The sequence below is a fragment of the Monosiga brevicollis genome, genomic scaffold (assembly GCF_000002865.3).
Source record: "Monosiga brevicollis MX1 MONBRscaffold_37 genomic scaffold, whole genome shotgun sequence".
NCBI lineage: Eukaryota > Choanoflagellata > Craspedida > Salpingoecidae > Monosiga > Monosiga brevicollis.
In genome coordinates this window covers 22,180-45,646 of record NW_001865074.1, presented here as the reverse complement: position 1 = coordinate 45,646, position 23,467 = coordinate 22,180, and the positions used below count along the sequence as shown (strand labels likewise).

General features: G+C 54.8%; 7 protein-coding genes across 7 annotated transcripts in view; 3 read left to right on the top strand and 4 right to left on the bottom strand.

Moving 5' to 3' along the window:
- Nucleotides 1-6,232, top strand: part of MONBRDRAFT_34427 (uncharacterized protein) — a gene marked incomplete at both ends in the record, with an annotated part of 9,297 nt that extends 3,065 nt beyond the window's left edge. Inside the window, 14 exons of the mRNA XM_001750134.1 lie at nucleotides 241-483; nucleotides 1,557-1,852; nucleotides 1,998-2,065; nucleotides 2,309-2,423; nucleotides 2,526-2,674; nucleotides 2,830-3,034; nucleotides 3,270-4,130; nucleotides 4,214-4,303; nucleotides 4,484-4,750; nucleotides 4,882-5,108; nucleotides 5,243-5,327; nucleotides 5,423-5,626; nucleotides 5,732-5,786; nucleotides 5,871-6,232. Of these exons, the coding sequence (XP_001750186.1) occupies nucleotides 241-483; nucleotides 1,557-1,852; nucleotides 1,998-2,065; nucleotides 2,309-2,423; nucleotides 2,526-2,674; nucleotides 2,830-3,034; nucleotides 3,270-4,130; nucleotides 4,214-4,303; nucleotides 4,484-4,750; nucleotides 4,882-5,108; nucleotides 5,243-5,327; nucleotides 5,423-5,626; nucleotides 5,732-5,786; nucleotides 5,871-6,232 (3,227 nt within the window). The remainder of the gene's footprint in view (nucleotides 1-240; nucleotides 484-1,556; nucleotides 1,853-1,997; nucleotides 2,066-2,308; nucleotides 2,424-2,525; nucleotides 2,675-2,829; nucleotides 3,035-3,269; nucleotides 4,131-4,213; nucleotides 4,304-4,483; nucleotides 4,751-4,881; nucleotides 5,109-5,242; nucleotides 5,328-5,422; nucleotides 5,627-5,731; nucleotides 5,787-5,870) is intronic.
- A 1,296-nt stretch (nucleotides 6,233-7,528) lies between these two features.
- Nucleotides 7,529-8,951, bottom strand: MONBRDRAFT_12259 (uncharacterized protein; the record flags this gene model as incomplete). The annotated part of the gene is made up of 3 exons (XM_001750089.1): nucleotides 7,529-7,664; nucleotides 7,914-8,266; nucleotides 8,799-8,951. 3 exons carry the CDS (start codon nucleotides 8,949-8,951, stop codon nucleotides 7,529-7,531), a joined length of 642 nt encoding a protein of 213 aa, XP_001750141.1.
- Nucleotides 8,952-9,985: 1,034 nt separating this feature from the next.
- Nucleotides 9,986-14,183, top strand: MONBRDRAFT_29641 (uncharacterized protein; the record flags this gene model as incomplete). Its single annotated transcript, XM_001750133.1, has 10 exons — nucleotides 9,986-10,077; nucleotides 10,132-10,298; nucleotides 10,443-11,990; nucleotides 12,112-12,341; nucleotides 12,436-12,491; nucleotides 12,610-12,745; nucleotides 13,331-13,396; nucleotides 13,501-13,574; nucleotides 13,686-13,827; nucleotides 14,064-14,183. The coding sequence occupies 10 exons, from the start codon at nucleotides 9,986-9,988 to the stop codon at nucleotides 14,181-14,183; spliced, it is 2,631 nt and encodes an 876-aa protein (XP_001750185.1).
- Nucleotides 14,184-14,574: 391 nt separating this feature from the next.
- On the bottom strand, nucleotides 14,575-15,516 carry MONBRDRAFT_12257 (uncharacterized protein; the record flags this gene model as incomplete). The annotated part of the gene is made up of 1 exon (XM_001750088.1): nucleotides 14,575-15,516. One exon carries the CDS (start codon nucleotides 15,514-15,516, stop codon nucleotides 14,575-14,577), a length of 942 nt encoding a protein of 313 aa, XP_001750140.1.
- An 840-nt stretch (nucleotides 15,517-16,356) lies between these two features.
- Nucleotides 16,357-17,943, top strand: MONBRDRAFT_12256 (uncharacterized protein; the record flags this gene model as incomplete). The annotated part of the gene is made up of 1 exon (XM_001750132.1): nucleotides 16,357-17,943. One exon carries the CDS (start codon nucleotides 16,357-16,359, stop codon nucleotides 17,941-17,943), a length of 1,587 nt encoding a protein of 528 aa, XP_001750184.1.
- A 404-nt stretch (nucleotides 17,944-18,347) lies between these two features.
- Nucleotides 18,348-19,915, bottom strand: MONBRDRAFT_29638 (uncharacterized protein; the record flags this gene model as incomplete). The annotated part of the gene is made up of 4 exons (XM_001750087.1): nucleotides 18,348-18,806; nucleotides 18,891-19,596; nucleotides 19,709-19,767; nucleotides 19,871-19,915. 4 exons carry the CDS (start codon nucleotides 19,913-19,915, stop codon nucleotides 18,348-18,350), a joined length of 1,269 nt encoding a protein of 422 aa, XP_001750139.1.
- A 381-nt stretch (nucleotides 19,916-20,296) lies between these two features.
- Nucleotides 20,297-23,331, bottom strand: MONBRDRAFT_34426 (uncharacterized protein; the record flags this gene model as incomplete). The annotated part of the gene is made up of 3 exons (XM_001750086.1): nucleotides 20,297-22,362; nucleotides 22,792-22,892; nucleotides 23,244-23,331. 3 exons carry the CDS (start codon nucleotides 23,329-23,331, stop codon nucleotides 20,410-20,412), a joined length of 2,142 nt encoding a protein of 713 aa, XP_001750138.1. The 3' UTR covers nucleotides 20,297-20,409.
- Between the last annotated feature and the right edge of the window lie 136 nt (nucleotides 23,332-23,467).

Genomic DNA, 23,467 nt, shown 5'->3' with positions numbered 1-23,467 from the left:
ATTGAGAGAGAGATTGAGAGATTGAGAGGGATTGGGAGAGAGATTGAGAGATTGAGAGATTGAGAGATTGAGAGAGAGATTGAGAGGTTGAGAGAGAGAGAATGTGAGAGAGAGTTGAGAGAAGAGACAAAGGGAGACAAACAAAAGAAAAACCAGTACTAAATTCTTTTGTCCAAGCTTGCATCCTCCCTCTCTACTTGACCCACATCACACGACCACTCTCTACGCACAACGATAAAGGCCACCCAATTCTTGAGTATTGCCAACACGCACTTACACACTCTCTGCATCCCCAACCCCATTCTCTCTCTCTCTCTCTGTCTGTGTTTCTCTTGTTGTCCGTGACGACCAATCTCTCTCTCTGTGTCCTCTGTCTCTGTTGTCTCTGTGTCTCTGTCTCTCTCTCTGTCTCTCTCTGTCTCTCTGTCTCTCACACACACACACACACTCTCTCTCTGTCTCTCTCTCTCTGTCTCGCGCTCGGTGTGTCTCTTGCCTTGACAGGCACAAAATAGCATTTGCGAGGGCATCGTGAGTTGTGAATGAATGGACGAGGTGCGTGTTCCTCCCTCCCTCTCCCTCTCCCCTGTGCTGCCAATGACTTTGAACCACCCTTTGTACGGCGGTGTTATCCCCCGGACACCGCTTTCTTCCCCCCCTCCCCCACAGCTTTTACCTGCCTCTGCCTTTTTTGCCTCTCGCTCTGCCATCTCGGTCCAAACCAAATGTCTTCGCCGCCCGTTGCTTGTTGCCTGTTCCCATGCTTTGCCTTGGTTTCCATCAGCCCGGTCATTCACAGCCTCCTGGTTTCGTTGGGCACTTGTCCCATCCCCGCCTCTCCTTCCCGCCCCGTCCGCCCGCCCACCCTTGGATGCCACATGCACCACCACATCCATTGCCACCCCGCTCTCCCATGTTTCTTCTGCTCTTGCGTTGCCAAGTTGTCTTTATCGACTGCCTGCTCACCCTGCCGTGTTCAAACGCCTCCTTCGACCACCCTCCTCCTTTACCTTGACCACATATCATCATATCATCTCTCTCTTCCCCTCGTTTTTCCCCATGCTTTTCGCCTGCCATTCATGCTCTTGTTCTTTAGCCTCTGCCCTTTTCTCTCTCTTTTTTGATCAGAAAAACCATTTTGTTCGTTTTTTTCTTGCTTTTTTTTTTTTTAAACACAAGTCAGCAGAAGACACGCGTTAACCAAGCCTGGGCGCAAACTTTGCGAGTCTTTGGCCTGCTCGTCCCCAGCTACCCACGTTTTTGCATTCGCTCACGCTTCTGTGAATTGCCACTGCCTTCCTACCCTTTGTTTGTGCATGTATTTCACAGTGCAGTGTGACAGCAAGTTGCGCACAACCTCCTTCGCCACTTTTGAAGGCTTTTGGACGGCACAGTGTGTCTGAGCGTCACGCAGTTCTGTGCTGCGTGCCTTCTTTTGCCGATTGGTCAAGCCTGTCTGCGTATCCCGTCGTGACAGGCACCTGATCCAGCACTTGACAGCCTTGAGGTCAACTTCTCTCCCTTCCCCCAGCACGCGCTGTGGGGCGTCTGCGCAGGGCGTATGCCGTTGCCCCACGCATCAACCATCCCCCTTGGGGCGGGCCGCGCCGGTAACATGAATCCTCCATTGGAAATGCCCGAATCGAGTTTTCAAGGCTCAGCGCTGGACCAGCTCCGCAGTATGCCAGACTCGGGCTTTCAAGGCTCAGTGATGGACCAACTCCGCTCTGGTGCTGACCCCATGGACTGGATGACCGAGAGCTTTTCTGATGCCGAGTCGGATACCTCAGAAGTCAGCTTTGGCGACCCCAGCGTTCAGATTCTCGAGAGCACCACCTCTCCATTTGCTCCGGTAGGCCCATCAAGCACACCTCTTGCTTCCCAGTTTTCATTGTCTTTACCCCCCCCGCCCCCCCATATTGATAATGTTGGCGATGATTTCCTCTTTTGGCATTCTGTGTCTCATCTATCCAACTGGGCGTTCCCCGCCTTTTCAGGTCATTGGTCTGCTTCAGTCCATTCTCGATGAACATCCGCTCGAGCCAGTCGACATCTTCGAAAGCAGGTTGGTCCATCTTCTCCTCAACCTCGCAGCTTCTGAGCCCATCCGATCCATCGTGCCCACAATTGGCCCTGCTCTCTTCAACGTTTTTGTATCCCACCCCGTCCTTGATGCTTTTCTTCTCCTTCTCCCTTTTCTCCTTCTCCCTCTTCTCCTTCTTCTCCTCCTTCTCTGTTTCTCTGTCTTCTCCTTCTTCTTCTTTTCCTTATTATTCTCCTCCTCCTCCTTCTTCGTCTCCTTGTTCAGATTGCCATTCGCCGAGCGACAAATCCCTTCCGAAGAGGATTCAACCCCGACACGCCTCAAGTGGTGCATTGACTATCTCAAGCAGCAAAACATTGCCCGCACAGCACACAATGAGGTCGGTTTCAGTTTATCATGGGCTAATCTTTGTCCAGCCAAATAGATGTGCGGTTTTTGGCCTCACACTTGCTCCTTTTGGCCCTGGGTACACCCGTCGTAGGTGAACCGGATCCTGCAGTCGAAGCTTGATCGTTCCGGCATGGACGAGAGCATGAAGCGCTGGGTTGAAAGTTACTCAGACGCTGACAATCGCCGGCGTCGCTCCATTCGCCGGCGCCTTTCTCCCATGCGCCGATCTTCAGGCAGCCGGTATACCTTCCGCTCCTTGCCCGTCATCTTTTCTTGCTTTCACCTGCTCTTCAACGTCTTGCAACTTGTAAATGCATGCCTTTGGCACCTCAGACTCATGCTTCTTGGTCTCGTTTTTTTTTTTTTTTTTTTTTCCTAATAAAACGTTCGCTCAGTCTGTCAGTGGATAGTATAAAGTCCCGTAGTGCTAGCGAAGCCATGCTCGTGCGTCGGCTGTCAGCCACCATGGGCAATCCATCCCGGGGTATGGCGATGGACATCGACTTTTCCCAGTCGGCTGACCCTTCCCTTTTCAGCGCTCTGCGCCAGCGTCGACGCATGTCCCAGATCACGGAAGAAGATGAGGTCTCTTGGTCACAAGTCCGGAGTAATCGTCAATCCCAGGATGCGGTCCTTCCCCGGTCTTTGCGCTCTCCCAATTCTCCGCGCTCTCCACGATCCCCTCGCTCGCCTGGTCTGCCTCACGAGGTACGCGTTGTGCAGTCACTTGCGTTGGGGAGTCACTTGCTTTGTGGACACCCGTCACAGTTCCCCGTTTGTCTCCCGTCTCATCTGACCCGGTCCTCTGACGCTTTGCCATGGCAACATCACGTAGCAACCCAGTGCTGCTACATCCGAGTCGACGTTGGAGTTACTGGCCCTGACACCGCGCATGACGACAACCGAGCCGCGTTCCTCCCAGCCCTCTTCACAGCCGTCGTCACCCCACCTGTTGCACACCGAGTCCTCTGGCCGCAACAGCGATCCAGCCATCTTCACGTTTCGCCGTGGCAACGAGGATGGTGCTACTCGTGAGCGCCACAATAGCATCGACGCCAAGTCGGGTACCGGGATCGTTCTGGCTCGCGAGGTGATCACTTCTGCACGCGCCAGCATGGCCACGACCTTGAGCACCGGTACTGCCGTCTCGACCGAGGCTGTTTCGCCCAGCAACACCAGCATGGTGGTCCCGACTGCCAACGATCGCACTCAAAGCGGTTCTCCACGTACCTCACCCCTTCTCATGCGAGGCCAGACCGTTGACGATGGTAGCAAAGCTCCGCTGACCTCCCAATCTTCTGAAAAGACACTCATCGAAAACGGCGTCGCCGAAGCCAACGGCGAGGGCGCCGCTCCCGCTAGCAATATTGGTAGCAATCGGGGCTCCTTGCGCCAGCTTCGGCCCAGCATTGCCCTGACTCACACCAACTCGACTGACGAGGATGACATGCTTCGAGTGGCGCGAAAAAGCTCTTCATTGCCGCCAAATATTCCTGCCATGGCATCTGATCTCAGTGTTACTCGCTCGTTGGCTACGCGTCCCATGCGTCTTCAAGGCAATACCACCCGCGTTGTGCGCTCCTTTTCCACGCGCAGCAGCCGGGCCGTTCTTGAAAACCCGTTGGTGGACTTTGATGACAAGTGCTTGGACTTTCTCGATGGCATCCGCGATTGGGGTCTGGACATTTTCAAATTTGTACGTTGGCTCGTGTTGACGGCACGGTGGGCCCCATCGTCATTTCGTTTTTGCGAATTCTGACTCGTTGATCTTGTCTACAGGAAAGCGTGGCGGCCCACCGACCACTCGTTGGGATTGCCATGCAAGTTCTATCTGAGCGCAATCTTTTCGACAATCTTGGACTCGATAAGGTTTGATCTTGCGCCTGTTGCCTGCCCTTTCGCTCGTGTTTGTTTGGTCCTTAAACCCTTTCTTCTTTGTTAGAATGCTTTCTTCTTGTTTGAATGTGCCTTATTGTTTGCCTTGTTTGGCGTCTTGTTCGCCCTCTCTCCGTGTCGTGGTTTTCTCACTTGCCTTGCGTCTTTTTTTAGAGCACGGCGGCACGCTTCTTTGCGCGCCTCGAGGATGGCTACGGACGATATCCTGACGTTCTCTACCACAACAATCTGCATGCCGCTGACGTCACGCACAGCACCTTCCTGCTCATGGAAGCGCCCATTGTGCGCAATTGTCTCAACGATCTCGAAGTCCTTGCTGCCGTCATCGCTGCGGCTGGACACGACGTGGGTCACTTTGGGTTCAACAATACGTTTCTGGCAGCCACCTCCGCCCCCTTGGCCATTCTGTACAACGATCAGGTGAGGTGTCCTTGTCAAATTCTCGCTGTCCCTTGGCACCATAGCACTTCTCGTGGGTTTTGATGTGCGACTTGGATACAAGTCGCGATATTGCCGATCTTTTCTCACCTTTTTCTTTTCTCTTCAAACAGTCAATTCTGGAGAACCATCATGCAGCAACCTCTTTCAAGCTCATGCAGGAAGAAGGATGCAATTTGCTGGCCAACCTCGAGGCGGACCTGCGAACAACCGCGCGTAGCTTGGTGATTGATATGATCCTCGCGACGGATATGGCCAAACACTTTACCTTCCTTGCGGAGTTCCGCTCCTTCGTTGAGCGCATCAACAACACCAGCTGCCGTGACCTCACGGATCTTAGGTAAGGAAGGCCTGTGCCAAAGCGGTGTCAACTTTCAACCTCGGGCGATGCATACGAGTGAGTGATCCACATTCTTTCTTGCAACAATGCTCAATTTTTTTTTCTATCCCACCCTGCTTTGCCTATGACTGAAGCGATGAGGACCGTCAGCTGTTGCTCCAAGCCATTGTTCATTGCGCTGATCTGGCTGGTCCCACCAAGCCGTTTGCCATCTCCAAGGTTCGCTTCGTCGTCATTAGCTCATTGGCTATCCAGCAGCCTCACGCAATACACGTTGCATTGCGCTGGCTCATTGGATTGCCCGTGATGTTCAGGTTTGGGCCGAGCGCATTGTCAACGAGCTCTTCCGTCAGGGCGATCGAGAGCGCGAGCTGCAGCTGGAAGTTGGGCCCATCAACGACCGCGACAAAACCAATCTTCCAACCTCCCAAATTGGCTTTATAGACTTTATCGTAATGCCGCTCTGGACCACTTGGTATGAGCTGGTCGGCGAGGAGCCTGATCAGAGTCCAATCGAGGTCTGTTCCATGCTGCCCCCTCCGGGGATCAACCTTGCATTATTTTTTGCGTACCCTGCGTGGGAGGATTGCGCTCACTGGGTGCTGACAACCCTCCTTTTTTAGAATATCACGGCCAATCGTGCCACCTGGCAGGAGCTGAAAGACAAGGACGAGCGAAGTAGGTCTTTCATGCAAGCTATCAATATGCTCTTTTTCTCTCGTTTGCTTTCGTAAACTGATGCATGTTGGGCCAATTTTTTAGCTTCTCCTTTGGCGCGACGCCGCACAGGTCGTCGCAGGCCAAAGCGGCTGAAATCTGCCTCCCATCGCAGCGGGTCTCGCGCTCAATCGGCCGAGGATCCCGATCTGGATGCCTCTACTAGTTTTAGCCAGCGCGAGTCATATATTGACGATGCCAGCCAACGTGCCTCGGTCATCAGTGACTTGGAGGACAACGTCACTGGTGAGGTTGTACGCGAGGTGGCGACAGAGGTGGCTGCAACGCTGACCTCTAAAACAGGGCCTGCCACTCCGGCTCACGCGCGGCGCGTGTTGAACACGGATCAAGCCAAGTCCACGCCGAGCTCTCCCTACGGCGATTCGACCAGTGTCTCAGTCGTTTAAAAGTCACTTGAGCAAATCTGGTGTTGCGTATGTGTACATTTGTTTTGCTTCTTTTTTTTATCTGAAAGACCGTTGTTGACTACGTCTGTTTGTGTACGAGCTATAATCGTGTATTTCCTGCTCTTTAGTTTTGGTCTGAACGGTCGATACCCGTTTTTCCCCGTGGGATGTGTGCGTTGTCAGCAGCGTCCATCTCTCGTATCGTGTGCTGCTTGTGCCCATGCATGGCCAATCCTTTTTGGTTTTTCACGGCTTTTCTGTTGGCCTAACCTTGCATTTGAGTGAATTTCGCAGTTTTTGACTTGTGTGTTTTGTCATTCGTTCTTTTTTACATGTTAGTAGCACTGTGCGCGATCACTCTTGGTTGAGGCTCAAGTTCAGATCCCATCACAATTCTTTCACGCCGCATGTGCTGGCGCAGAGATTGGGCGCGTTCCTAAATGGTTGAAGTGGCCATCCTTCACTCGTATTTTTGCACATTTAATTGGCCCGTCCAGCGGGTGCGGGGTTGTCCGACTTGCACTTTTCTACCCTTGTGTTTGCAAGATAGTTGAACCACTTTGCTTTTATTTCTCAAGCATCCACTGTCGAGTCTGGAGCAGTGTAAACCTGCTGCCCTGCCACCCATGTGGCCCGGACAGACAGGTCCTCTGGGTGAAGGAGCACCAGGTCAGCGTCATAGCCATACTTGAGATGGCCTTTATTTTGAGCAAGGCCGAGCATCTATGACACACATGCATGGCTTGATGAGCGCAAGCGCCAAATCCCGACGTGCGGCTCACAAAGAAGACAAACCTCGGCTGGGTGCGTGGAGGCAGCTCGGACGGCATGACCCAGACCGCCTGACGAGAGAGAAAAGGAAGGCGGGTGAGCATTGGGATGGGTGCAGTACAGTTCGATTTGTGGAACTGTGCTTACAATAGGTGGAGAAACGGCGAACGCAGGCATCCATGGTTGCAGCGCTATGACACGAAACGAGGGCCACGTGAACCGAGAGACGGTCATGACAAAGCCCGAGCGTGGGTGGGCGCGACAGGTCAACTGTGCCCGTTTTCAGATGCACGGTCAGATCATACCTGCCGGCAAGCGTGTCCGTGCCTTTGACAGTAAGACGTTGGTGTTCATCAAGGATGACAGTCATGTCTCCAAGGTGATGCTCACCAGGTGCCAAACCCATGGCTTCCGTGGCATCTGTGACAAGCACGCAGCCTAGACGATGGTCAGGCAAGGGCTGCAGTTAGTGGGGTTGAAGCATGCACGTGAGAGTGGGTTGCTTGCGTTGTCGGTACGATGTGGCTAACCGCGAGGGTGCATGGCATGGGCCAGGCGAATACTGGCATCGTGCGTGTGATAGCCATCGACAATGAGGCCATAATACATGGTGAAGCGATCTTCGGCAGCGTAAGGGAGCAGGCCGATGACTCCGGGGTTACTGCACAGACATTAACACCACCGAGGGTGGGGGTGACCAAGGCATGAATGAAAATGCGCCGGGTTCAGGCCTGGCTCACTGTAGGTGGTTTGGAGTTCAAGAGACACACACACACACACACACACACACACACACACACACACACACACACACACACACACACACACACACACACACACACACACACACACACACACACACACACACACACACACACACACACACACACACACACACTCATACACATACCGATGGTGAAAGCCGGTCATGGCATTGAAGAGATGTGTGAGACAGCTGGCGCCGGCGAGAATTGCAGTGTGTGCTTCTTCAAGATTGGAGTGAGTGTGACCCAGGCTGACGCGAACGCCTCGACGCACAAGCTCCCGGGTGACATCGACGGCGTTTTCAAGCTCAGGAGCCATGGTGACGTAGGCCACATTGTCCAAGGAGCCGTAAACGGCTTCGACGTCAGCGATGGAAAGGTTGGAGCTACGGATCCATTGTTCAGGGTGTGCACCCTTTTTTTCGGGATGGATAAAGGGGCCTTCAATGTGAACGCCCAATACAGCAGCGCCGTGGGCATCTCCTGCCTGTCGAGGGAGCTGTTTGAGGCGCAGTTATGTGTGAGATGCGGGTACAACAACCACGGGTAGGTCGGGCGGTGCTGACAGCTATGTAAGGCCATTCAAGGCCATTGCAGCAGCGTTGACTGACCAATGGGAGGCGCTCACGGTAGCTTTCAGGAGAGGCAGTGATCAAAGTTGGACAAAAGCCGGTAACTCCATGCCGAAGAAGTTTGTGTCTTACGGCTTGCAGACCATCAACCAGGGTCGCGGGGTCTGCTGAAGTAAAATCAACGCCGTATGCGCCATTGAGCTGGCTCGGCGGGAGGTGGCCAGGCGTGGCGGCACGTGGTGAGTTTTGGATGGGCAGCAAGAATGTTGGGTGATGATGCCACAAAGGATCAGGCTGCTCACGACACAAAAAGCACCTGGATGTCAATAAAGCCGGGCACGATGAAGCAGCCTTGGCAGTCAACGACACGGTCCGCCTAAGAATGGGCAATGTGGGCGAACAAGTCCAGGCGTGAGCTGGTTGGCCCACGGCGGAGCCCTCGCGACGAGGGCGACAGACCTGTCGCCGTTCGGCAAAGAAGAGCTCGGTTGGGTTGACGATGCGCCCATTCTCGATCCAAAGATCCTCACGAACAAATCCATCAGCCGTATACAACTGCCCGTTGGTCAAGCGCACAACCTGACCCGTCGCTCGGGGCGACTCGGTCGTCATGGCACGGGTGAGGCCTTGATTGTGAGCACGCGTGTGTCCTGTGTCGACACAAGCACTCTGCAAAGACCACCCGTGTGTGTATGTTCACGAGCTTTTCTCTTGATTGCCACGCGGGAATGCACCACAACCCATAAAGGCACCAATTCACACCACCCTGCGCTGCCGCTGCCGCTCCCGCGACCGATTTCGACGGGCACGCGTCTAGTGAGAGAGAGAAAAAATAAGAGAGAGAGAGAGAGATCGAGAGAGAGAAACCAGACGGAATTGCGACATCGACTTTAATGTCAGATGGGGTCAAAACATAGCCTTCAGTGAAAGACTGACCTCTGCTGTTCCAACTGGCTCTTAGAAAGACAAAAGACAAAAGAGAGAGAGAGGGAAAGAGAGAAGAGAGAGAGAGAGAGCAGTTTCATTGAACAAAACGTTCAAAAGCACACACACACATACACACACACACACTGGCTTGTGTGTGTGTTGGATGCTGGTACGTTTGGATCAAATGGCAGCGCCCGGTTCGTCTTGTTGGGTCAGGTGAATTGACAGGGGCATTGGATGGTTTGTGGTCAAGAGTGCGGTGGAAGACGGAAGGCGGGTCACTCGGCTGTATGCCTGAGGCTTGCAAACTTGCATTTGGCAAACGCACGATCATTGTGTCGTGTGTTTGTGTTCATCCTGCTGCTGGTGCTGGTGCTGGTGCTGGTCTCATTGCTGCGACTGCCGCTGTGGCTTCTGGTGCTGTTGGTGCCGCTGCCTTTTTTTGGATACCCCTGTCTCGGTGGTTTTGTAGATCTGCTGTGTGTGCACTGGGCGAGTGGGCCTGGCTGTCCCCCTCCTTGCTGTTTTGCTCCGTGCTATCGCGGTGGCACACGGCCACGTTTGACGGCCAGACCAAACGTGAGCGACCCCTGTCCTTGTTCGAGGTCGCTTGCCTGACCGTTGGATCCTAGACAAGAGTCCGCAGCACGCACCGCTTTTTAAGCTCAGTCTCTGTTGGCGCCGCCATTGTCCTCAGCTTAGGCAAGGATTTCTTCGCCATGGCTGCCACATCAAGCCCAGAGGATGCCGTGCGCTCCTGGTTGGCATCCCTCAATCTTGGCCAGTATGCCCAGCAGTTTATCGAGCTCGGGTAGGCGCCAGATATCCTCACGCACAGGGCAGAGCTGCTTTTTCATTGGCTCAGCCTCCTTAGCCTCATCTTTGTTTCATCCCCACCCCTGCTTGCTGCCCCCTACCCCCTATGCCCCATCAGCTACGATGATCCCAGCATGATCCACGCACTAGACAAATCGGACTTAGACGAAATGAACATTACCCTTCCTGGTCACCGCAAGCGCATCCTTCTCAATGGTCTGTCTCATCAATCGTCCCTGCAAGCCTGAGCGTCGTTACAATCCCCACCCTACACTGCCGGCCGCCTTCTGCACCTCGTGCTGCCTGCTCATTCACTCCACAAACCGCCACCTCATCGTCGTCTTGTTGATTGCCTAACAGCCCCCAACTACAACCCACAACAAGTGGCCCAAGCTTTGCTGGCCGCGCCGACGCCAGTTCCCAGCGCCGCAACAGCTCTGCCTCCTACGCCGGCGCCAACACCGGCCCCTACCTCAGTGTCTGCACCTGTCCCAGACGAGGCAGCGCCTCCTGCTGCTTCTCAGCCCGAATCGGAGCCCGAGGCAGAACCGCAGCCCAGCGCATCAACTGCATCGGAGGCGAACGGTGCTCCCGAATACGCCATAGCTACTCCAGAAACCATTCCAGGTGAAAATGAGGACGACCTCGAGGCGTCGGCATCTCAGTCCCCTGTCGCCTCCTCAGCGCCCGTTCCAGTGGAAGCCAAACGCCCCCCGCCCCCCGCTGGCCGCAAGCCCCCACCCCCCAAACCGGCCCCCCGTCCCAAACCTCGCATGTCCAGCGGCTCGGTGGCTCCTGCAGAGGATCCCCCGGCCCCTCCCACCACCAAAGCCGCACCCCCCGCTTCGCCCAAAGCCGCATCCACGGTGGGATCTCAGCCACAGGAAGCTCCTCCTGCCCTACCCAAGGCCAATAAACCCAGTTTGGTCCCAAGCGAGCCAGCACCAGAGCCCCCAGCTCCGGTCAACCCCATTCCCGCCGAGCCTGCACCGGCTCGCCCACCAGCACCACAGCCCACACCTCCCGCTGAGCCCATATCTCGCCGCCCACCTGCTGCCCTTCCCGATTCGCAGGCTGGCGAAACCATCCGAGAACGTGCGCCTCTGCCCGATCCTACACCGGCATCGGACTCCCTTGATGAAGTCGAAGAAGAGCGTGACGCCGTTCCCAGCCTCCCGTCGCGACCACCTGCGGCAGCCCCTCCTTCGCTGCCCAAGCGGCCTTCGAGCGAAATGATCACCCCTACCGTGCCCCCACAATTGCCGAGCCGTCCTCTGAGCACGGCTGTGGAAACCGCTCCGCCCAAGCTTCCGCAGCGGCCCATGAGCATGGCGCCCGCCGGTGCATCTGGGTCCGCTGGCGACGCCCCATCTCTGCCCCAGCGCAACGTCAGTCAGGCACAAGCCGTCCAGCCGCCTGCTGTGCCCACGACTCCACGCCCAAAGTCTATGATTCAGGTCGACCAGCCAGCCAGTGACGAGGAAACCATTTTCCTCCTGGGCGAGAGCAATGGCGTTTTTACCAAAAACGCTGTCAACATTTTCACGACAGCCGGTGAGCTTCTCCAAAACTACCTGTTGGAAACCAAATCGCCTAGTGATAGCACAACGCATGAGTGGCAACTCTGGGAGGTGCTCGAGTGCCCGCCCGTTGAGCGTCAGCTGGCAGCCCATGAACGTATTCTCGAGGTCAAATCTCGCTGGCCCAAGCATTTCGAAAGCAAGTTGATTGTGCGCTTCGTGGCCAATGAGCTAGTGGGCAGCCCCAGCCGTCAATTGCAGGGCCAGCTGTACAAGCGTGGAGGAACTCGCAAGACCTGGAAGTCACGCTTTTGCGTGTTGCAGGACACAGCCATCGCCTACTATCAAAAGCAGCCCAAAACCTTGGCTGAGATTGAGAAACCCCTCGGTAGGGCCGGCTGATCGACGGCCAACCGGCCCTGACTTTTGTTGTCTCTGTGTGTCTGACAGCTCGACCAATGCCTCATCTGGTGTGCCATGTCTGGCCTTTGTCTCCCCTTGGGTCTCAGGAACCTTTGTCTTTGTCAACGCCCTGGTGTACAACGTGCGCAACTATAAGCGTGCTCCCAAAAGCTCGCTGTGCTACTGCATTCGGCCCTTGGATGACGGCGTGTTCTGGCCGGGTGAAACGGAAAAGGAGGTGGTGGACTTTTGGGACAACCACTGCAAGTTTATGTGTGCCTACTCAGCCAAGGAGCGAGCCACCTGGGTCGCATCCATTATTCAGGCTCAACAGGATGTGCGTACTTGTTGCGGAGAATGCATGACGCTCAGCCGGGGCCTTGATGCGGCTGCACGTCTCACCTTCATGTTGTTGCCTTGCGTGGTTGCAGTTGATCGATAAGGGTGAAATTTACGGCTCGCTTGATGGTCCTCCAGTCCCTCAAAGGTCAGCTACCCATAAACTTATCCCTTGACACGGAGTTTCTTTTCCTTTTTTTTTTCTCTCTTCCCGGTCTCCAGGCATTTCAGGCACATTTTCCTCATCTGATTTGGATATCTGGTAGTATTGACAACGATGTCGAAGATGAGGAAGCACCCGCTCCTGAAGAGCCGGTTCCTGAAACTGTCGAGGACGCATCCGAAGCTGCTTCGTCACCGCCAGCCGTGGATGCGATGCCAACCTCAAGCGAACCTGGCGAGGTGCGCCCAGAAGACTTCAAGCCCATTCAAGCAAAGCGCGTCCAAGGCGTGGGCTTTGGCAACATTTTGGGCGATTTTAAAGCCCGTCGTCCGCAGTCAATGGCTCCAGAAGAGTAACGCCGCTTTAGACAGTCCACCTTCAAACCTTTTGTGTGCGTGTTTGAGCTCTACTCGCTTGCTCTTCTTTTGACTTGATTTTTCTTTTTAACCGAAGCCAGCATCCAGAGCAGGCTATGCCGTAACCAGCACGGGCTGTGTCATCATGGTCGTGACTCGCTTGTCTCAAAGGCGCATCGACCTCTCCCGAAGGTTCTTCGTTCTACCCGCTGTGGTCACCACCGCACTCGTGTAATTGACCCTCATTCGTATGAGTGGAAGAAGAAGAAGCAGAAGGAAAAGGATGTGATCATATTTGTCAGACAATTGGCTTTGTTAACACACAAAAACACACACACATTCACATTGATAGCACGACGCTGTGGCAGCCTGGTCGGGGCGTCAGTGGCAGGGCCAGGACGCTCAGTAGGGGGGGTGTGAAGGTACATCGGCGTGATGATTTTCTACCTCTACATTTTTGACCGAAAGGGCACTTGTTTGTTCTTCCGGGAGTGGCATCGACGCGACGAGCCGCCGCGTGCCGAGCCGCCCCTGGTACGTCCGTCGCTCTTCCTGCCTGCATTCATCGCGCTTGCCCGTGGCCATGGCCAGGAATGCGGCCTTGGTTCGAGCTTCTCATTGTTCAACGCTTCATCTAGTCGGAGCAGCACTTGATGTATGGTATGATCTTGTCCATCAAACAGTTTGTGAACAAAATTTCTCCTGTCACCGAGTACGTACTCGTGCATCTTGTTGCCCGCTGCGTGAGCTTGGCAGCACAGGTTCACCATGACACGCCTGATCCGTCTTGACTCGAAACCGATGACCATGTGCGACGGTGCAGAACGGGCATTGAGTTTGGCTCCTATGCCACGGAGACGTACCGCCTGCACTTTATGGAGACCGCCAGCAAGCTCAAGTTTGTCATTACCACCGACTTGCAGACACAGAACATGCGCGATATCCTTCGCTCCATCCACACCGAGGTTGGCCCTGCCCGTTCCCCTCTCTCAGCCCAAGTCCCCTTGGGTAGCGTCGGAGATGTTGGCCTCGATTCTATTTTCCAGCCTCTCTCTCCTCTCTCTCCTCTCTCTCTCTTTCTCTCTCTTTTTTTCTTTTTTTTTTCTTTTCTTTTTTTCGTTGTGGGTTGTCAACGATTTGACTTGTGAGATGATCACTCGGTGCTCATTTGGCCCGTGTTGCCACCCCGTCATCTGTGCAGCTTTTCGTGCCTTACATCGCCGGCACGCCTACTCTTGATGTGGGGCAACCAATCAAGAGCTCTGGCTTTGAGGCCAGTCTTGATGCCAAGATCAAGGGCTTGCCATTTTACTCCTCCTAAGATGCTGGGTGCTTGACCGCGCGCTTCTCGCCAGGGTGCTGGTCACCTTTCTGCCTGTATTGCTGTTGTTCTTTGCTCGCTCTTATCCCAAAGCCTGTACCCGACAAGGTCGGGGGCAGGAGGCTGTGAAGCTGTGGGCCAACTTGTGCCCTCTTCTCCTCTCCTTGCGATATTTGTGTTGCTGCCACTTTTTTTTTTTTATCTCTCTTTGACCACATTGATATGTCAATTTTCTATTCAATGACCCCGTGAGGTGTACCTTGCTGAGCACGACTCAGTGTTGGCCACCTGTTTTCCGGTGGGGCATGCTCCCGCTCACCGCCCCTGGCCTCGAACTTGCATCATGATCATGATGAAACTCAAGATTCGCAATGTGCATCTTCATGTGGATTCAGCGTCGGCTGCGCCGGTCTTTTTTCAATGCTTTGCGTTGCTTTCCTGCTGGTGGTGTCCCAGCCCGGGTTTGTTCACTCTGCCGAGGTGGGGAGCGAACGAGCTCACAGACTTCGTCATCAGGAACGATCACATTATATTCGTTCAATCGTCCTAGCGGCAGCTCGTAGGCCGCAGGCAGAGCGAGCAGCTCATCCTCGACTTCTGCCTCTGGTGTCGGCTCCGCTGCCGCTGCCGTTGCTGCTTGACGTTGACGGTGGCGCCGGTGCCATGCCCGAGGCCGGCGTCGATGCGCTGGGCGGCGTATGGCCAGCTGCAATGCCAATGGCGAAGGTGAAGCAGAAGCTGTGGGCTGGTCCTTGGGTGAGGGCGACCTTGCAGGGGGCTCAGTTGGCGGTGCAAGGCGCGGTACAGGCAGAGAGTTGGCATACAGCACGGGGCAATGCTTAGGCTGATCCCCTTCCGAAGTGCTGGTCTCAGCCGGCTTGTGCTTTCCGGTCAGGTCAGGTGTGCGGTTTCGGTGCAGCTGCTGAGTGAGGCGCGGCTGTGGTGCAGCGAGCTTGGGGCCGTTGTTGGTGGATGGGTGAGGTGTGGATACACTGTCTTCTGGTTTATCCTCAAACACCGGAATCCGATCGGAAAGCGAGCGTGGTGGACGTGCAAAGGGTCGCCTCGCTCTGGTCTGGGGCTGTTCTTCCTGGACGGCACCCCCTCTGCCTATATCTGCTGCGGTAGAGGTCCCAGTCACCAGCTTGCGCCACTGCCGTGGCCCGGTGCGGCGCGGGCTAATGAGGCGCACTTGGTTACGCTCCGCACTGAACTGGACACGCTTCCCGCTACTTGTGGTGGGCACATTGGGATCTTTCGCAACCAACCCGGAACGGTGCCGGTTGCTTCGATCCTCCAGTGCAACACGCCACCGAGATGGTGCCGAGGTCATGCTGAAGGTTGAAGGCAAGAGCCAAGTTTTCAAGCCTACACTTGCACGTTTCACAGACAACGTTTGACCAAACTGGGGTGAGCTGAAAGTGTCGTGCACAAGCATTCGAGAGGCTCGCCTCGACTCTGCTGTGTGATCTACCTCCCCCAACCTGCTGCACACACACACACACACACACACACACACACACACACACACACACACACACACACACACACACTCACACTCCCTGTCTCTCTTACCTCGACCCGCCGGCACAAATGTGTGTGTGTGTGTGTGTGTGTGTGTGTGTGTGTGTGAGAGAGAGAGAGAGAGAGAGAGAGACGCGACTGGCGATGAAAAGTTGTCGACAATTCGTCGATTGAAATTGGCGGGAAAACCATATCTGAAGTGTAACCAAAGTCACACATTCATTCCAATTCACTATTTTTGCTTGAAAGCAATCTGCCACTGGACAGCTGTTTTTTTTTTATTCTGTTTTTGCTTTTGTTGAAGAACTTTTTTTTTTTTCTTTTTTTTTTTTTCGCAACGGCAGCGCCGGTGCCAGTGGCAGTGCCTGGGGCGTCGGGGGCTTGGGGCAAATGTGACAGACGACCAGGCGATTGAAAGTGATTTGGGTATGTGGGCTGTGCCAGGTGTTGCTCAAACTTTATTTGCACCTTCTTTTCTCTTTTTGTATCTCATCCGTTGCGTTGGCACCCGCGGTTGGCGGTTGCGGTTGCTGCATCTATTTTGGTAGTCAACGATACAATTGAAAAGCACACGTGTTGACGCGTGTGCTGTGTACGCTGTTGGGTTGGGCATTGCTCGCCCTTGTTCAACCAGGTTCTCCGTCGGCCCATGCCCGACGACATGAGTTTTCGGAGTCGCAGCTCTTCAATCAACGGTAGTCGGCGGGCCTCGCTCTTGGCTCGCAAGGAACCCGACGTGCGCGTTGGCGATCGCGTCACTTCTCTGGACGGGACCCGCGTGGGCACGGCGCGCTACGTTGGAAACGTTGGCTTCAAAGTTGGACGCTGGGTTGGCATTGAGCTGGACGAGGGTCTCGAGGGCAAAAACAACGGCACCGTTCAGGACAAGACGTACTTTGTGTGCGACGAAAATCGCGGCGTCTTTTTGCCGCTAGCCAACGTTGAACTGGTCGACGGCCCCCGTGCCCACTCTGGAGCTTCATCCTCCAGCCGGCCGAGTCACTCGCACCTCAGCTCGCCACCCCGCTCCCAGCTCAACCACAGCATGGTCGCCTCCACCCCCACCACCCCCAAAGGGAGCTCAACGCCAGCCACATCAGGCCGCCTCCACTCCCGTGCAACGGTCACACACCTTTCCGAGGCAGCCGTCGGAGACATTGTGAGCGCTCTGCGTAATGACCTGGACCATCTCCGCCAAGCCATTGCTGAAGTCCAAACAAGTAGCTCTGCTGCTGCGACCAGTGCCGCCGCGGCCGCTGCTGGCGTGGTGGCCCGTCCCGCCCCTGCCTCTGGTGCCGAAGCCGATGGCGATGACGGTGCAGATGCTCAAGCGCCAACTGCTAGCCAGTCAGGCCTGAGCGCCGAGGCTGAAGCTGGCGTACAACGCGTGGCCGAAGCCCTTGTCGAGTTGCAACAGCGGCTGGCCGAGAAGGACGCCATCATTGCGGAACGTGACGCCACCATCACCGAACTGCAGCGCGAGGCCGCGGAAGCTCGTGCCAAGCAGCAGTCGCATGCCGAGGCCAAGGCGCAAGCCGAACAGCGTGCTGATCTGGCCCGTGAAAAGAACCAAATCGAGCTCGATCGCTTGCACGGCGAGCAAGGTGTCCTCAACTCCAAGGTCGAAACCCTGGAACTGCAGTTAGCAGAGGCCCAGCAGGAAACGCAGGAACTGCGCGATCAACTGTCAGCCGCGCGCGAACAGCAGGCCACCGCCACAGCGGCGCCCGCTGCCGTTGTACCACCAGAGGTTGGCGCCTGGGAGAATGAAAAAGAAGCCATGCTGATGCAAAAGGAGCTTTTGGAAGAGCGAATTCAGGAACTAGAGAAGGAAGCAGATGGTCTGCGCGGCCAAGTCAAAAGCCTTGAACAGGATGCTGAGGTCCAACGCGATGCCGCGCCCCGCAGGCCCTCCAGCCTCTTGGCGCAGGACCGTGAGGATTTGCAAAATCTTTTGACTGCTCATTTCGAGCAGATCCAAGCACTGAAAAATTTGCAGCACGGTACGGGGCCGGGCACAGACGTCCAGGCTGCGCTGTGCAGCCAGCTTGACACGGTTCTAGCCTCACAGCTACAGCACTTGACCAAGCGCTTGACGCAGTGCGAGGATGCCGTGGATGTCTTCCTGAGCCAAACCTCGCCCCTGGCTTCTGCGGCTGTTTCCAACGGTGTCCTGATAAACGGCGCAGAAGATACGACACCCCCTACTGATTTGGATGGGGACGAGTTTTTTTGAGGCGCTTTCTCTAGCTTCGAGTCTTGCGGCCCACCAACTCTTTTTTTTTTTTTTTTTGTCTCGTTGCTGGTCTCCTTTACCCTGTTGGTCGTGTGTTGTGTTCAGATGAATCGAGCTTTATTGCTTCGAGCCTGACTTTGGCGTATGCCACGTGAATTCGCATCGAATTAAGGTTTGCTGGAACTACACAAAAGAATTTTCTCAAACACACAACAACAATGTAACGTAGATGACATTGGATATGACGCCTTGTTTCAAGCGTTGTTAATCACGCCGAGGGGAGCACGGGCTCGCTGCTGGGCAGGTTGCTGCTCGATCTTCTTGGCCTTGACCTTGGCACGTCGGCGACGATTCTAGGAATTTTGAGGAACAAAGAAAGGAAAAAAAAAAAAAACACATTGTCGTCAATCAAGGGAACCCAAGCATCTTGTCGAGAAGAAACGGGTTGGACAGACCTTCTTTTGTGACTTGGTCAATTTAATGTCCTCCTCTCCGTCAACGTTCTCCTCCTCGAAATGATCGGCCGGCAGGTTTTCGTTCATTACGAGCTCTGCGTTGCCAGTGCTTGAAGGAAGAGGTTCGGCGGTGTTGGAGTTTGGCTCGAGGTGTGCCTCCTCAACGAGGTTGTCCTCCTCTTGAGGTGCAGTCTTCAGCACAGCATCTGATGACATCTGAGGCTCGATGGCCATGGTAGGCGCGTGGTCTTCAACATTGGGACGCGGGGAAGTGGGTTGTGACAAAGTCTTCTTGACATCAACAACCTGAAAGTTAAAGTTGATGCTGTGACGAGAGGGGCTTGGGTCGTTAGATGTCTCCGCAGCAGGTGCGCTGCTTTCAGCGTCTTCGTACTTCAGTTGCTGTGCCTAGAAAGACGAGATACCACAATGACAGTGGCGTTGAAACGTGCACGAGCCCAACGAGGAATACTTCAAAAAGGCAAAACTTACCAACTTGTTGGCACGGCGCGCCAATTTGCCCTCGATCCGGGCCACCGAAGGCAAGCGCGAGCGCACAGGCGAGAGTGCCGAGACAGCGTTGCCACTGGCCAAGTAAGTGGTGAGCCAACTTTGATGGTCGTAAGCATGTGTACCGCCAACAGACACGGGAAGCGCGGTACGAGGTACGACCGCTTCAAGAGCATCGAGGCTTTTGTAGGTGCGCAGCTTGGAGCTGAGCTTGTTCTTCATGAAGGGGCGCAAAACGCGAAGCATGGCTTTGGTGGTCCAATTGGGGGACACCACGGCCACGCTGCGCACGCGGGCCGGATAATTGTTCTGGAGCGTCTTGAGCAGTAGCTTGTGGGTATTGTTGTCAAGCTTGGACCAAGGCAGACGATGCAAGAAACTCACGATGGTGATGCCATTTCGCATAGCTCGCTCGTCCTGCAGCGCGATATCCACAAGGTACAAGATGGCGCGAAGGGTCTGCTGGCCATCAAAGCCCTGATCGCGGTGCATTGCTGCATCATAGACCACAATAGCTGCACCCTCGACGTCGTGTGTGCCGGGCAACAGCAGTTCACCAGCTTCCAAGGGTGCACGGGCCTCGCCGGCATCAATCGTGTCAGTGCCCAACAAGGGCACTAGCTCCGACTTGTAGGCTTGCAGAAGATTGAAAGCCCGATCAACATCAAACTTGCGGGCCATCAAACAACTGTGAACCAAAAAAGGGTATGGGGTGTCAAGAACTGGCTGCCATTCAATCTTTTCCAAGCCAAGTCAAGGACATAATGCAAAGGTGCCATAGAGTGCGAGTTGAGGCGTACCGCAAGAGGAGATCGTCCCCATCGCTTGCATCGACCCGTGCGCGCAGAGCATTGAGTGCCTGTAGCGCGACAGGCGTTGAGAAAGACATTTACCCCTTTGGATGGGGCGGGCATGGAGCGGAGGGCAGGGGCAGGGGGGTTGGGGGGGATGGCGATTCACACCTCAACTTCAGTGTCGGCAAGGTTGATATCCGTGTTGACGGCCATGGTGTCAAGGTCGAGCGATGGGAGACCAAAAAAAAACTGCGCTCCTTGTCAGTGTACTGTTTGCTCGAAGAGATTACGCTCTTTTCAAATTTTCCCGCCAATTCAATCGGCAGGTCATGTGCCAGTGTGCGCACCACACAGTGTACAGTCAAGCAGAACAGACACATCCCTGCCCGCCCTTCCCACAGCAGCAAGTTGACGCCGCCCTACGGGCGGACAGCCACCCCAAACAAAGACTGACCAAGTCAAGACCAAAGAAGATGATGCAATAATTGCGTCATCATTTGTTTTTAAAGGCTTAACGTTCAAATCATGCAGAACGTGTTTGTGTGGTACTGAGGGTGGAACGATGAATGGGCAAGAGTTGAGTATCGGTTCGTTCGTTTGCGGCTTTTGGATTGAGATGATACGGCGGCGCAAGAGGCGCAGAGGCACAGAGGACGACAAAGGACAAGAAGAAACAACACGAAAGAGATCACAGGCAAGGACGCAATTTACAGCTCCTCAGCCTCGTGATGAGCAAAAACACGGTCCACTTGATGATCGATGAAAACCTGGGAGTTGCTCTGCATGGTCTTGGCAAAGAGGCGAATTCGATCGGGCTGGATAAAGACACCCGTGTCCTCATAGGTCTTGCGCGTCTCAGGATCGAGACGATCAACCTCCTCATCTGTAAGCGTCATTTGATCCAGCAGAACAATGTCCGATCGACTCACGTCCCAATCGTCGGCAAAGAGACTGGCACAAAGCTCGGCTGTACTGGGATCCTCCGGGTCGAAAGAGGGACATTCGGATAAGGAGGTCAAGCCCAGGGTGAAAACGCCTCCAAATGACTCGTAGATGGCTTTCATGGTGCGCAGGTATGCCTTCTCTTCAGGCCCAACAGCGCCAGAGTGATAGCCCATCAAGAAAATCATAGCAGTCGGTCGATCACGGTGCCAAAGTTCAGGAGGGTTATAGGTATTGCTGTTGACATTGCATGGGGGCAACTGGCGGTCCGAGTTTGGCGGCGAGCTAGGATCCCAACCAGTGACTTTGATCTGCTCCAACGAGGGCGTTGGGCTGTTTTCGTCAATGGCCTTCAGGATTTTGGACGCCGACGGCAGCTTGTCGAAGCCAGGAATTTCCATTTTGGACGGAAACTGCATCCCGCAGTTTCGGCGGATGGCACCAAGGAACATGGCCATCAGGGTATAAAGGCTAGATCGAGTAAAGTCTTTGACGCCTTTGGTGTCCATGATCTCAACGCGTGGGGCGAAGCCTTGCGAGCGAGTATGGTTGTCCATGGACATGGCAGTTACACCAGGCGTATGAGAGCCACCCGAGGAGCCCTGTTTGACACTGAATGCCCTTGCCTTTTCAAGCTTGACCCCGGCATAGTAGGCCAGCCAGCGGGCCAAGCTCGACTTGCCCACACCATGAAGGCCAACAATAAGCCATCGGTACGTAGGAAAGGCGGCGTTGATCCAGTTCTTGCGAGCCAAGCAATCAGGAGTGTCAGCTGAGCAGCCGAGGGCGTCGACGGGGCGTGAACTAGTGTATGACATGACTTCCGGATCTCCGTTGAAGCGATGGGCCTGCGCAGGTGGCGCTGACAGAGCCTCTGTTTGCTTGGTGGCCACGGCCGCGAGGTGGTTCACGTCCACCTTTTCTACGTCAGCCAAGTCATGTGCCGTTGTGCTGGCCATAGGGAAGCCACCATCCTGCAAGAGCTTCTTGGCATACTCCTCGAAAACTTGTGTGCGGTTGTGATCACAATCTTGCAACGAGAGCCGTGAACGCGCCTTTGCGAGCGTCGCAATCATGCTGGGGCAGGTGCAGCCAAGAAGCAAGACGTCGACTGGGAAGTGCGCGTCACGCCCGCGAAGCAAACGGTTCACGTCTTCGTAAAGAGGCTCGTCGATAAATGGGTTGCGCTTGCCCCCGCATTTCTCAACCATGACAATCGAGTCTGCGCCTTTTTCTTTCAGCATCGCAAGGAGCAAGTTGCCTTGAGTGGTGACGCCATTGGCCTCGCCGTGAACCTTGACTGTGTACGGATCGCCGTTGTCCGGATGCTGGACTTCGATGATGTGAGGTTGGCACAGTGTTGGGCGCGTGATCTTGAGCCACTCCATCTTCTTCAAATACGGGGTAGCTTCACAGGATGGCAGCCACGGGTAATCAAGACTGGTCAAGCTTGGGTTCTTGACCACCAGTCCGACACCGCGCGGCTTGGCTACTGGAATCCACCAGACCGCAAAGAAGGCCACGACAAATGCCCAAACATACATCATGCGCCGAGTGGGACGAGAAGGGACAGGGGGCACCGGGCGACGAGGAAAAGCAAGATCGCGATCGGGAGGGGGCTGGTGCTCTTCGACAGGAGGATCAAGATCGCGATCAGGAGGGGGATTGTGCTCTTCAGCATCATCCTCAGAGTCCGACTCGATAGCCTCATACTCCCACTGTTCTTCCACGTCATTGCCAGCCGCAGCGAGCGGCTCGGCTGCCAACTCAGCTGGTTGCATTTCTGCTGCCATCATGGGTTGCGCCGGCCAGTCGAAAAGCCAGTGAATGAGCGATAGAAAAATGCCACTGCCCAGCCTCACGAGAGAACATTACTCTGCTAGCAATCTCGATCGCTCGCACTGTGACGTGTCAGGCTTGATCCGCTACCTCAGAGTCTACCTTCACCGTTCGTTTGTCTTGTTAGTTGATGATAACAATAATATCATGGATTGCTCGCTCACTCCTTCATAAGTGCACTGATCCCACTCAAGTGTGTGTGTGTGTGTGTGTGTGTGTGTGTGTGTGTGTGTGTGTGAGTTCGTGTGTGAGTTCGCGTTGTGTCAGTGACGTGGTGTCAACGGCGCTCGTGACGTGGCAACACCCACCTTTACTTGATCCCGCGCTGCTTGTGAGCAGGATGAGGTTTTCGGAGTCGTTTTTTTGTGTACGGGTTCTTTTTGATACTCTGTCTTGATTTTGGTTTTCCCTGAACGAACAAGCGCAGAAACGAGAAACCAGACGGTCTAACGACCGTCAGTCACCCCGGTGGATGGCTGTTGAGGTCGTGGCCCTACCAACCACCTGTCAAATGGATCGTAATTTGCAGTCAGTGCCACAAATTGTGACTCGGACAGCGATCGGGCGTGAACTGTATTTGCTTGCATCATCCTTTCAACTTGCGTGCATGCAACTCGAAACTGTTTCAGGAAAATGAATGTTTGTGTGCCATCGTATGAACCCCTCCACCCCTTCCCGTTGTCAGTGAGCGTCGTGCGGTGTGTAGCAAAAGTGGTGTGCGATTGGCTGACGCCCCCAGCTTCGGTCTAGGGATTCGTACACGGTTGTGCTGCGCTGGGGGCCCTGAGATCGGAAGGAAAAAAAAGCGCGAGAGAACTCAAGCTCAGCAGCAGAAGATCTCCAAGCATGACAGCTCAGCTGGCAAGCCGACATGCGCAGTGTAGCAACTCGCCGTGTCCCTCGCGTTGTTTCCTTTTAAAAAAACACCATGCATACCTTTTGACAATCAGCGCAGCATGAACGGATGATGTCCAAAGTTTAATT